Genomic DNA, 13,765 nt, shown 5'->3' on the forward strand with positions numbered 1-13,765 from the left:
TTCTTATTTACCAACATTTCTTTCACATAATGGTACTCACGTCTCAAAAACTAAGGCCATATCATAGATAGGGTAAGATGAAAAAATTAAAAAAAAAAGAAAAGGAAAAAAAACCTTAGTTAAAATGCTGGAGTGGATTTCCTATCTTTAAGTAAAATAGGTCTCTGGTTGGTTAATCTCCCATCTAATTCCATCTCCTTCGCTCTCTCTGCCACACCACTGGCCTCCAGTTATCCGACTTATCCGCCGGATGCCATTCCCGCGCATTCCTCCCCAGATTTATCCGGGATCTTGACTGAATACTCGAGATATCGGTTGTTTCGCGCTCTCTCTCTCTCTCTATTCTGCCACTACTAATACTACTACTTATTCAACTTATCCACATCTCTTATTCCCACCCTTTATTCCATGGCATCATCCGAAGAAGCTCCCAAATCCCTCCCCCCGCCCTTCTCTCCTCCTCCTCCTCCTGAGAGAAGAAAGCTTAAGCTCCTCCTCCCCCTCTCCATCTTCTCCTACTTGGTCTCCGTCCCCGTCCTCGCCTTCGGCATCTGGCTCCTCGTCACCCGCGGCTACGACTGCGAGGACCTCCTCCGCATGCCCAGGACCCGGTTCGCCGCCGGCGTCGCCCTGCTCGCCCTCTTCCTCGTCAGCAACTTCGTGGTGCAGTACGGCCACAAGGTGCTCCTCCCGGGTCACCTCGTCCTGGCGGTCGCGCTCGTCGTCATGCTCATCGTCGGGCTGATGATGGCCGGCATGTTCGCCATGGAGTCCCGGGGGCTGCCGGCGTCGCCCATGTGGCTCAAGAACCGGGTGGCCAATAACTTCTACTGGGCCGGCGTCAAGGCGTGCCTCTACAACAATGGGATATGTGAAGACTTTGCGCGACGTCTTGCGGAGAGCAAGAAGAAGAAGAAGAAGATATCCTCCGTAGAGGTAACAGTGAGACTTCTCATTTCATTTTTCTTTTATGCATCTTAAGAACTAGATGATATTAAGAAATAAGATTCTCTCCTTAGATCTATCTCTCAAGGATTAAAATTGACATTTTATGTCTGGCCTTCTGGATTGATGCATTTTAAGATGTTGTATCTGTACAAGTAACATAAAATATTAAAGCAACAAATGTTCATCAATTTTCTCTCTAAATTATAATAACAAGAATATATGTAACACCATTCCCTTCCCTTATTATAGAAGATTGATCGCCCAATTGAAATAAATGTCAAAATACAGCATATGAACCTTGATTGACATTTTGAGGCACAATTTATATGATTTATAAATAAAATGGTTATGCATGTTAACCATTTTAAAACGGATCCCAGTACACTAAACGGCATTTCGATTTGCAGCTATCCAAAAACATTTAAAAAAAGAGAGTTGCAGCATGTCTTCTTTCAACAGTTAATTCACTCTAAGTCTTTCTCTTAATATAACTAGAAGAAAAGCTCAGAAAATAACAGCACTTATGAAAAATTATTTTAGTCATTTAGTTGCTAGATTCACACAAGGAGATTATAGATGTTACAAGGATGAGGTATTTCATAGTGATCTACACAGAAAAATATATTTTACCTCCCTTTATCCCTCCTCCCTAGGCAAAATCCTAACGTGTGCTTCGAGGAATTTTGTAATTCTAATTCTATGTGATTTTCTGTCACAACTAATAGTGGAGATAAATTTATTTTATATATTATTAAATTTTTATCTTCTATTTTTTATTTTTGTAATGATCAAAGCATAAAAAATGAGAATATTGTGAGACGGGAAAAGCACAAGACAAAAGAATATTTACGTAAAAAAATTTACTTTCCTAATTATTGACCGAAAACAAAAAAGTATTTTCATCATTTTATATTAAAATTAGCTTTCATCACATAATTATATATTTTCAAGAACTAAGAGGTTTAAGTGACACAAACTATATATATATATATCTTTTCTCTTTTCATCTTTTATTGCTGTTATCAATCCATTATTACTAATACTATGTGTGTGAGATTTTAGTCTGGGTGCTGCAAACCACCAGACTTTTGTAAGATGGAGTACGTGAACGCCACCTACTGGAAGCCTGCAGCTAATGGCGAGATTGTTGAGTTTTCGGAGTATGAATACATTACGGATTGCCAAACGTGGGGCAACGGAGCTCGCCATCTTTGCTACAATTGCGAGTCATGCAAAGAAGGGTATTTGAAGGCTTTGACATCAGGGTGGAAGAAGATCGGTTTGTTCCTCGTAGTGATGTCTCTCTTGCTTTTTCTCGTCCATGCCGTGCGTTTCACTCTCTTGATGGCTGCTAGGCATGTCTCAATAATTGCTAACTAGCTAGTTTGGGATGAAGTTTTTTTTTATTTTCTCAACAAAAAAAAAAGTGTCATTCTTTATATTTTTTTTTTTCCTTTTTCTTTTGACGACTGTCTTTAAAGTTGATTATAGTGGGGAAATTATTTTCATGTGTTCTTATTTCTCTCTTCCTTTGTATGATTTGTGTGTATCTGTAAAATAGAGAGCGGAAGAACTAGAAGGTAAGGTAACCTGGCCTGGCCCGACTTAACCCATGCAGTATCTTTCTTTAGCCTAAATAGTTAGGGTTAGGACCGCATATGATATAAATAGTATTGTCTATACGTCATATAATTTCATGTTTGGCGAGTCGAATCAGGTCAGTCAAAATATCATAAATTCCAAATATGATCCGAAATTTTTATTAGGTCTATGGATTAACTTGCGATGCAACACAATGTGTTGGGCCGTCGGGTTGGATCGGACGGGATACTCGTGCTCAGGTTTATTTGCATGCCTCAGTTATGACATCCTTGTTGCCATAGATTGTGCTCATTCCTAATTGATCCATCCTTGTTGCCATTGATTGTGCTCATTCCTAATTGCATTATTGGATCAAATATAGTGATCAAGGCAACCACACCAAAGATTTTAAATCATGGCTGGCCCAATAAATGTTCAAGTGGAGTGGACTAACATTTCTAGCCCTATTGAACAGCGTGAGAACTAAGATTAATTTCTTATTTCTTAGGAGAAAAAGATATTTTTACTTTATTTTATTTTAAACAAAATTCATAGCACCACCTTTTTGTATTACAAGTAATATATATTAAGCAATTGCGGAAAAATTTACACACAAAGAAAAAACCCTTTAGTTTTCAAATTAAAAAAATTAAGCTCTTGCGTGCGTATCGTACATAAATTATATGTATTTTATTATAAAAAATTTATATACATTTAGATTAAAAAGTAAATACATTCGTTTCAAGAACCCAATCTTTCTATTACACGTAAGAGGAGACAGTTGCATATAAGTTAATACTATAAGAAAGTTTATATATATATATATATATATATATACAGCAAACTATTCAACTCCTATTATATATATAAAAAGGAACGTAGAATAATTAAAAAGATTTATATAGATTATAGACAGAAGAGGAGAAAGGGTATATATAATCCAATCCAGTGCAAGTTGATGAAGGGAGTCACTGCGTCAGTGAGGTCATACACAACCACACGCCATTAATGGCTGGCTACTGCTCAATAGTTTGGCATTATGGCAGGACGCCTGACATGGAAGTAGATATAGATGAGAAGCGGTCGACTGTGCAGAGATCCAGAACCCCCTAGCTAGCTGGCAAGTGGCAAACCATGCACCTATGTCTATCTCCATTTATTTCCTTCTACGCATTAAGACAAACAGCTACCTGTCATTGTGAAGACAAGCATGCAAAGCTAAAAGATGAGTCATGCAAACAACATGAATACGAAAAAATACATGACTTCCCTTTTTCCCTTTCATCTAACTTTTAAAATATTGTTGTCTTAAGGATATTTGTAATGAATTATCTTAGTTGGAATTATAAATAGTTCAAAATGAAGTGTTTATCACAAAAAAATTTTAAAAAAAATACTAACATTTGAAACATTCTCATATAGACAATGGTGCTGCTCTAAAAATAAAAAGAAAAGCCCATACCAACCCATCTTCTTTGCACTTTAGCTTTCCAGGGTCCTCACAGAGATGAGCTAACTCTGGACTCCTGTCACCCACCGAACCCTAATGTCATTAAAGAGTGCATAAATTTGATATCTAAAGAGAGGCCAAAAGAACAACAACACATCATGCTCTTATTCTTTTCTTCACTTGGAATTGTTGCAAAAAAGCAAGTACTACATCAGATAAGAAGCCATTAAAAGAGTAAGGAGGAATTTGCAAATAAGACCCTATGCTTCAGCAAATTTTGCACGTGACGAGATGATGCCTCTTTCAAGACAAAAATGAGCAGAAGCCAGAAGGGCAAACAGTGGGAATGGGTAAAAAATTCTGGCAGCAGAGTAAATCTTTTCAACCCGAACGATCCGTTCGATCACGATCAGACGGTCCTCAATTGAGATCTTTTTGTCATCCAAAATTGATGACCGTAAATCCCAATGGGCAGTAGTTGTACTTTGCTCGCAGTGCATGGGGCCCAGGGGGCCGGGGGGGTATAGATTTGGGTGCGATTCGAGAGAGAAATTAAAATCCGGGTTCAGTTTACAGCTCACGGAGTCGCACGCCCACGCCTCGAACGGGCCCAACGAAATCGGGATCACGTGATCCGCGTGGCCCCATTGTCCCCGGGAATTACACCGTCCAAAGTTTAATCACGCCGCGGTACACGAAAAGGGAGACAGATCGGACGGCGGAGGATCGATCGAGGGGATTACGTACGCCTTCGAACTCAATGCGCACAGCTGTCATCGCAGAATAATCCATGTTCCAGCTGGCGCACAATTCCAGATGCTTCCATTGCTTTCCCGCTACTTCCTTATCCCAATCCCTTTAGAAGAGTAACAGCGCAACAGAAAAGGCCCAGATTCGCCGGCTATTTACGAACATGCCATGCAAATTAAATTAAAATACCGGGAAATCCATCTTTACATTACACCGAAGCCCCCAACTCCCTCTCCTCTGAGAAAAGAATTTTTTTACGTATTTCTTTTCATAAAAAAAATTAACAAAAAGGCCCTAGCAAGAAATATTAATTACGAGAGAAGGAAAAAAAAAAAAAAGAATTTTTTTTCTTTTAAAAACTCTTCCCTCCCCTCGGGCCGTACCCATAGTAAGAGAGGTACCACTTGACGAACTTCTTCAGCCCCGCCTCGAGATTCGTGCTGGGTTTGTATCCAAGCTCGGCGCGTGCGAGGGAGATGTTGGCGTGGGTGAAGGGGACGTCCCCGTTCCCGGGCATCTCCACCACGTTCTTCTTCGCCTTCAACTTGAGGTGCCGCTCGAGGATGGCGACCAATGTGGGCACGGTCACCGGCGAGGTGTTGCCCAGGTTGTAGATGCGGTACTGGGCCGGCCCGTGCTTCTTCCCGCCGCTACCCGTGCTCTTCTGGGCCGTGTCGAGCGACCCGAGGCAGCCCTTGACGATGTCGTCGATGTAGGTGAAGTCGCGAGCCAAGTCGACGCCGTCTTTGCCACGGTAGACGGTGATGGGCTTCCCGTGTAGTATATTCCGGGTGAAGGAGAAGTACGCCATATCGGGCCGGCCCCAGGGGCCGTAAACGGTGAAGAAGCGGAGGCCAGTGATGGAGAGCCCGTAGATGTGGTTGTAGGTGTGGGTGATCTCCTCCCCGGCCTTCTTGGTCGCAGCGTAGAGGGACGCAGGTTGGTCGGTGCGATCCGACTCCGAGAAGGGGACCTTGTCGTTGAGGCCGTAGACGGAGGACGATGACGCCCAGACGATAGCGGGTTGCGGATCCGCGGACTTGCAGGCCTCTAATAGGGTAACCAGACCCGCGATGTTGCTGTGGACGTAGGAGGAGGGGTTCTCGATCGCGTAGCGTACGCCCGCCTGGGCGGCCAGGTGGAGGACGTGGGAGAAGGGGACTACGTCAAAGAGCTTGGCAAGGAGGCGGGCGTCGTTGAGGTCGCCCTCGACGACAAAGATGCCATGGTTGTGGAGGAGGGCCTTGCGGGCTTTCTTTAAGGAGGGGTCGTAGTAGGAGTTGAAGTTGTCGAGGCCGACGACGCCGTCGCCGCGCTTGCGGAGGGCGAGGGACACGTGGCTACCGACGAAGCCGGCGGCGCCGGTGACGAGGACGGAGTAGCCGTCTGCGCGGCGGGGGCGGGCGGAGGCGCGGATCTGGCGCTCCCAGTGGAGGCCGCCCCAGGAGGCGGAGAAGTAGCGGGAGGAGGTGTCGACGAAGGACTGGAACGAGAGGTAGGAGGCGGTGAGGGCGATGAGGAAGAGGGCCCACAGGAACATCGTGCTCGTCGACGCGAAGCACCGATAGAACTGCCGATTGATCGCCGCCGCGTGGGCCCGGTCGATCTTCACCTTCCCCGGCGTCGACGGGAACAGCTCGTCCTCCAACGCCCGCATCATTCCCAAATCCCCGACGATATCCGCACCCCGAAATTTCCCAAGATCTACGCCACAATAGCACTGTAAACGAGAATCTATCGATCGGATTTATAGAAAAATGTAGCCGGAGGAAGAGGAGAGAGGCAGGGCAGATAATTTTCTTCGATGTTGTTTTGTTAATTTCTTCTCTCCTTTTTTTTTTTTTGCAGGAGAAAATTCTGCACCTGCTAAGGAGAGAGAGAGGGGGAACGGAGGGTATAAATAGAAGAGGAAAGGGATGGGAGTCTGACAGGGAAACGCGTGATATGAACGCGTTTGGAAATGGGCCGGCCCCGATTAGATCGCTCGGTTGGGCTACTCGGCCGTACGATGCCGAGGGTTAAAGAGTAAAGAACTCGCCGCACCTTCTCCTCTTTTACATTTACAACCCTGCAGATTTTACATTCACACTCAGAGTACTTCTCGCTCTTCTAATTTTAGGAATTAGGTTCGTGCTTATTATAAGAAACTGGAAGACGCGGAGTTAAATTAAATCGTACGCGAGGAATCCGGGGCCCACCATCGACGCCTGGCTGTTGGTTGGTGGAGGCAGTGCCTTCATGTGCGTTTCCGGTAAGCTGTCCCTTAAACTCGACTCACTTAAGCGGTACTCCTGAAAATCCATACCGACACGTGTCGAACCACTACGCTAAACTTATCCCGACCGTTTAACCGTTGGAACAACCGCTCGATACGTAAAAACTTCAATAATTTACTTGTTAAGATTTGTTACACACCAGAAAGATTAAGGAGGATGTGGACCGGAAGAACCGGTCGCGGATATGGAGGGAAGGGGGTGAGGTGTGACCGGGAGATTCCTCCGGGAGCCGGTAGACTCGGGGATTTTGGTTTTCCCGTTTCGGTGGATGGTGGGTTGTGTGGTGGACAGTGCTGCGGTATTTGACTGCCGCCACGTGGGCTTTGACGGGCGTGATTCCCTATGGGCATGGTTGGCTTCAAAGGACGCTGTTGCCTTTTTGGCTAAACGCTGTGGACAAAGAGAGAGAGCCGTGTTACACGAAGGGAAGGGGGGGGGCAGTGGATTCTCTACAAATTGGTATTGTTGGAATTTGGTACAATTAACTAATTGCTAATTACTAATTACTCTGTAAAATGTGGGAGTGAGATAATAAGAAAATTTGATAAGCCGAGCTGCTCTATTTTTAAGTATTTTCAGTGTTGGATTAATCAAATAAAAAAAATTTCACCTCTCCAAATAAAATTGCAAATATGGGGATATTTTAAATGATGAAATCAGTTCATAATCATATGGTGTGAAGTTGCTGTGACATGAGATCGTTTTAGAATAAACTTCCTCTTTCTATGTTAGTTTTATGTTGGTGGGTTTTTATTATCCGAAAAGGATGTGTTAGTGTACTACTGTCTCATGTTTTCCACTATCCCATAGCCATATATATATATATATATATATATTATATAACATTCAAACACTCAAAGCTGTGGCTTTCTATTCCTTTCAGAGTCTCCCACCAAAATTTTCCCTTCGTCATGTCTTCAAATACTGGCAAAGCATTGGTTTTTAACAACCTTTTCCTGGAAGAAGCCTTTTTTTCTAAGTATTGTGGCTAAACATTGCTCTCAGAGTCTGGTTGCAGATTAAGATAGTTATTGTCAAAGGACTCAAAACTAGTTGTGTGATCTTTTTGTTTGTTTATAGGCTTAGACTTGAAGAATAATGTCTTTCTCAGTGCTTAACTTACATTGATTTCTATTACAACAAATTGTTGATTGTTAGCATCTGGAATAGGGTTGAAATAGAAATAATAATAATTCATATTTGTTATTATCAAAATGAGAGATTTGTTCTAGAATAAGAGTGCAATATAAATTAATTTTTGTATAATATAAAGTAAAGAAAAATATGAGAAAAATAGAATTTTTGTATTTTATAAAATTACAATAAATATTCTTTGATTTGATATAAGGTATATATATAAGATAGATATTAAAAATAAATTAGTAATTGCGTCGGTATGTAGTATAAGATATAATTTTGATAATTGTGTTTGATTTTATTCTCTAATAAGGAGTTATATTCTAATTTTTTTTAAGATTAATTATATTCTAGAAGTAGAAGAAGAAAAATATTTTTGAAAGTAAATGGGAGTTAAAATGAATACAAACATGCACCTAGCAGTCTCACAAAACTTTCTCAGCATTTATAAAGTGAAGTGTAGTTAATTCAAAGAGGCAATTTCACAAACAGCTTATACAAACTCATAAATAGGGCCAGAAGAAAATTCAAAATGGAGGTTCGAGAAGGCAAGTGGAAAATTATTACAATCCCAAAGACTACCACAAACAAATGTATCCAATCTTTGTTATCTTGATAATGATAACTTGAATTTAAATGTCCATGTATCTTCCTCTGTTTTTTTAAGGGAAATAACAACCATAATTATTAGGAGTTTTTGTTTCTATGGCTTTCAAAATACTTTTGAGTTAAATTTAACTTGACGACTACGAATAAAATAAAAGATATTTAATCTAGGAGAGAGGACCAAAATATGTACTATGAGCATATTATAAGTGGACCACTTTATGTCAATCTCAATTAATTAATAGGCTTTGAATTCTACAACACCAAAGTGTTGATCATTCATTATTGAATCCCCTTTCCAGCTTGGGAGTTTTTAGGCGGGGGAGGATTATAAGTTATTATATTTGATCCCCACCTCATTAAAGCCCTAACATGGAAGCCTTGTATCTTCTATTAACTTCTTCTTTCTCATTTAAGTCTATTGTGCATTGGATGTATATGGACCCTTGTAGTTCTATAGTCCTGAGTAAGATTGGGATCACATGATATGAGTGACTAGGGTTTGAGAAAATAATTTGAGTAGATGGAGGTTTCCCATAAAGTCAGTGCTATTTTCACATGCAAATGTAATGTGAGTTATGAAGCGGTTGCCCTAGCGGGAAAAACGCTCGTTCACCACCCGTCACTATAGTTTCTCCCACTTGGTCATCGTCTCAGATCAATGTTACCGGTCAACTCGCTTAAAGGTGTGCATAAATCATCTTAGTCTATGGCTAGACTTGTCAAGAACTGCTAATTCTATCTCTACTATTTTATACTGTTCTAGTTCTCATATTTACCATGAGATTAATAGAGTTGTTGATTGACTTGCAAATACTGTAACAATAATGGGTTTCAAATACCATTTTTTTAAAGAAAATATATAAGGTGAGTTATGACGAGCTCTTTTAAGTGGGTAATTATTTCAGTACAAATAAGTGCACTATATTTTATATATAATTTATTATCAAATGCAAAATCCTAATTGTATTGGTACTAAAACTTTTAGCTAGCGGGAACAAAAAGTGAATTTGAATTAATCAAGTGAAAACTATAAATATTATTTTTCAATATTAAGTTAACCTATATATTAATGTGCAGAATTAGGGGTCGGGGAGGCAAAGTAGGAGCTTATCAACTATCATCTAAATAGCATTGTCCGAGAGAACAATAATGTTTTATTGTTATATTCTGACACTGAGATAGTTAAAGAAACTCATATTATATAAGTATTTTCGATGGAGAGTTCGAATCCAACGGATATCTGTTTAACTGAGACACCGTTAAGTTTTGATCAATCATCAGAAGGGCTTGTGGTCCTTCTACTAACTTGTGTTGCAGTACTTCTCCTGCCTCATGTGATTGAGTGATGGATCTTTCATTGCTTTACAACTCCTTATCCATTTAAACTCCATTTAAAGATAGCAAGCAAGCAAACCAACTGGGGCAATGGAATATGATGATCTATTTGATCTTATACCTCATGAGTAGGTAGGTTTTTCCTTGGCATTAAAGGTTAAAGCATGAGGGTGACTTCAAGGGCACATCATTTCTGCTGAATTGGAATACCAAACCTTCAAATAGAAAAATTAATATATCATTGAGATGGATGGTTCAGGTGGAGACTTCCTTCCTTTTTCATCTTTTTAATGTGAAAGTTGGGATCATGTGAGTCTTAGGCTTCTCCTTCAATAGTTTTTTTTCACCAAACTAGCCTATTTTTCAAGTTTTTTATTTTATTTTATCGAAATAGACCACCGTCAAATTTATTACCAAAAAATGCATGTTTCATTGTAGCCGAGAAAAACATTGAATTTATCAGCATTTTATCCAAAAAGAAAAAATGCTAACAAGTTTAGCGTTTTTTTTTCTTATATATCAAACGCTTATTTGATCAATATATTATGTGTGGCAATAAAAAAATTTAAGGCAGACTTAGTTATCTAGTGGTCTTTCATTTGAAAAATTCTGAATAAATCATTGATAAGCTCGACTCTTTACAAATATATATATATGATTAGTAGTTTATTTTATTAACTTATAAATATAAACGGTGAATTTGTTGACATTTCTATCTAAAAGTAAAATGTTGATCTTTTCAATGCTTTACTAGTAGCTACAGCGAAACAAACTCATTTTGATATTAAATTTTAAGAGTAATTAATTTCAGTGAGCCATACTACCATGCACATAAAGAATAAAAATTTGTAATTTTATAACATGTTTGGATAGAAATGAACGATAAGCCACCGGCATCGTCACCTCCTCCTCCTCCTCCTCCTCTCTCTTTCTAATTTTTTTTCCTCTAAAATTTTGTAAACTAACCAAACAAGATAAATTAATCAATTCAGAGAATTTTTTTTTACATAGGAATTTTAGTATCACTTTCACTGCCTATATTTGATATTTTCTATGAAAAATATTTCGTACTTACCGAAACTGACCATTAGGTATGAAGTTGTAGTTGTTGAGAATTTAGAAATTCTTATGATTCTTGGTGATGTACTCTGTCTCTGGTGGTGTTGTCTATGAACTATGACTGGGATGTTCCACATGACAAGTTCAAAATTGCTAATATGATTTAATTGTTATTTTATAAGATGGTTGATGTCTTAAATAATCCTATTAAATAAATACTTATTAAAAGATAAAGTTAACTGTGACTTAGTGACACAGAAAAGAAAAGTTTATTTTTGTTCTAATTAGTAATAATTTTTATCTTATGTCGTTTGGCCTAATTGTGCTAAAATTTTCTAGCACTTTTAACTTAAGCACTTAACGCTTTTCCACTTAGGAACTCGACAAATAGCTTCAAAAAGAGAGTCGTAGTGGTCAGGCTAGGCGACTGTTTACCAAAAATATGGGTCTTTACAAAGTCATAAGACCGTGTATGGTGTTGACACCTACACCGTGTTGGTAGATCAAGAAAATTATGACCTGATGATAGGGTAGCTAGTGACCGAAGCCCTTGTGAATGGCAGGCCCCCGTGTGGTCTAGACTAAAGTGCAACTGTTAACCTATCATTAACGAGGAAGTGAAATGATTATTTTTCCCCTACATATTAAGTCACGAGTGAATAGTGTGTTGGTAATAATTTTTAAGGGAAATTTTACATTACCTTTTTGTGGTTTGGCCCAATTGCACGAAACCCCCGTACTTTCAACTTAAGCACTTAATCTTCTCATCGTCTAGACTAAATTGCAACTCTTTGGCTACCGCTAATGAAAAGATGAAATGATAATTTTTAACCATACGTATTAAGTTACAAGTAAATAGTATTTTCCTTTTGGCAGGAGGGGTATTTTGGTCATATAAAAAAGTCTTATGGTAGAAAAAATTGGTCAATGATTAATACTGTCAAATATGATGGAAAAAAAATAGTTGCACTTTGGTCATAGATAGTTCTATTCAATTAGGCCAAACGACAAGGGAGTAAAGTACATTATACCTAATTTTTAATTATTAAGATAAGAGAGCTTATTGTGACGCCTTATCAAAATTTTAGCTGAAACTGAAGTGTCATAGCAGTCTAAGGTCTTAAGCAGTATAATAGTAAAGCTGAATTTACGGGACACTATAATAATTAGGCAATACTTGAGTATATCCGTTGTTGGACAAATCTTGAGCTTATCCACTGGATCAATAAGGGTAAAAGATTACCACTCTTAATCTTATCCTTAGTCTCCCAAATATCTTAGAGAAGATATTTAGGTATCTTAGTATCTAAGTTTTCTTTGACCTATATAAATACTTGTACACTTGGTTGTAAAAGAGATCTAAAATTTAGTGAATGAAAAGAAGTGAGAACTTTATCAAGAAAGTTTGTCAATCGATCGAAAAAATTAAATCCACCATAATATATTCTAAATATTATCACATAGAATATTAAAAAAGAGAACTACTTTGTGAATAATTTGTTAAAAGAAGTTTCTTCCTAAGTACATAATCAATCCCTTTAAATACGATATCATATATTATATGAATAAAAAAGATATATAAAATATACTTTGCATTCTACTGCCATTTTTCTCATGTATTATGATTTTGGTCCGACAACATCATTATTCCCAGATAAAATAATAATTGAGCCTAAATTTTAGGGAAGCAATAGAAATCCTCTTTCTTCCATTCCATAATCTAATCCATCAAGTTGCTATATATAACGTTATTCTTTACGTATATATTTATTCATTCCTTTCTAGGGTTCCTTCTATTAGTGATTAACGTGTGAATAGAGATAACTAACTACTGCAAACGAAAGAATGCGTTACTAACGGAAAGATAATTAAATATGAAAATTTGTATTTAATACCCTACCTTTTTGTGTATTTACGATTTAAACCTTACTTTTATAATATGCGTAGATTAGTAGATTATGGCTGTCAAAATAATCAAGCCTGCTCGATCTCGGCACTTAAATAGGCTGAGTCAAGCTTGATTTTGAAGCCAGGCCAAGTTTAATCTTGCTCGATAAGGCTCGCATATATATATTGGTTGCTTATAGTTTTTTTTAACACAATTAGCTTTATTATTTATAATTTATATTTTAGTAATATTTATATCTTCGTAGTTGAATTAGATTTTATATCAAACTTGATTCAAGTATAAATCAATTCAAGCTTGTTCAAGTTTGAAAATGGTTTGAATTGATAAGGCTTGAAATTGCTAATGGAGCAGCTCGTTTAAGCTCGAGCTCAGTTCAAATTCAAAATAAGCTTGATATTAGCTCGAATTGAAATTATTTCAATTCAAGCTTAATTACGGAGCGAAGCTCAAAATTAATTTCAATCCAAGTTTGATTAGTAGCTTAGATCGAGCCTTCTATTTTATTAAATAAAAATATATGCAGAAAATTTGAGATTTGAGATTTGAGATGGGAGAAGAAGATAAAATTTGTGCCATAAAAAAAAAGATAAGGGCATTTTTAATATTTTAAGAATAATAGTTTCCAGTTGATGAAATATTTCAATCTACTCAATCGGTGTTAATGTTACTCTAATCCAAAATAATTTATGCATATTTAGTAAAATGAAGGGC

General features: G+C 38.2%; 1 protein-coding gene across 1 annotated transcript; it reads right to left on the reverse strand.

The window, feature by feature from the left end:
* Nucleotides 1–4,883: 4,883 nt before the first annotated feature.
* Nucleotides 4,884–7,067, reverse strand: LOC140799804 (UDP-glucuronate 4-epimerase 1). Its single transcript, XM_073154274.1, has one exon. It carries the CDS (start codon nucleotides 6,387–6,389, stop codon nucleotides 5,082–5,084), a length of 1,308 nt encoding a protein of 435 aa, XP_073010375.1. The 5' UTR covers nucleotides 6,390–7,067; the 3' UTR covers nucleotides 4,884–5,081.
* Between the last annotated feature and the right edge of the window lie 6,698 nt (nucleotides 7,068–13,765).

Source organism: Typha latifolia, chromosome 13, assembly GCF_019914945.1.
Source record: "Typha latifolia isolate L0001 chromosome 13, TyphaL0001v2, whole genome shotgun sequence".
In the NCBI taxonomy this organism is placed as follows: Eukaryota; Viridiplantae; Streptophyta; class Magnoliopsida; order Poales; family Typhaceae; genus Typha; species Typha latifolia.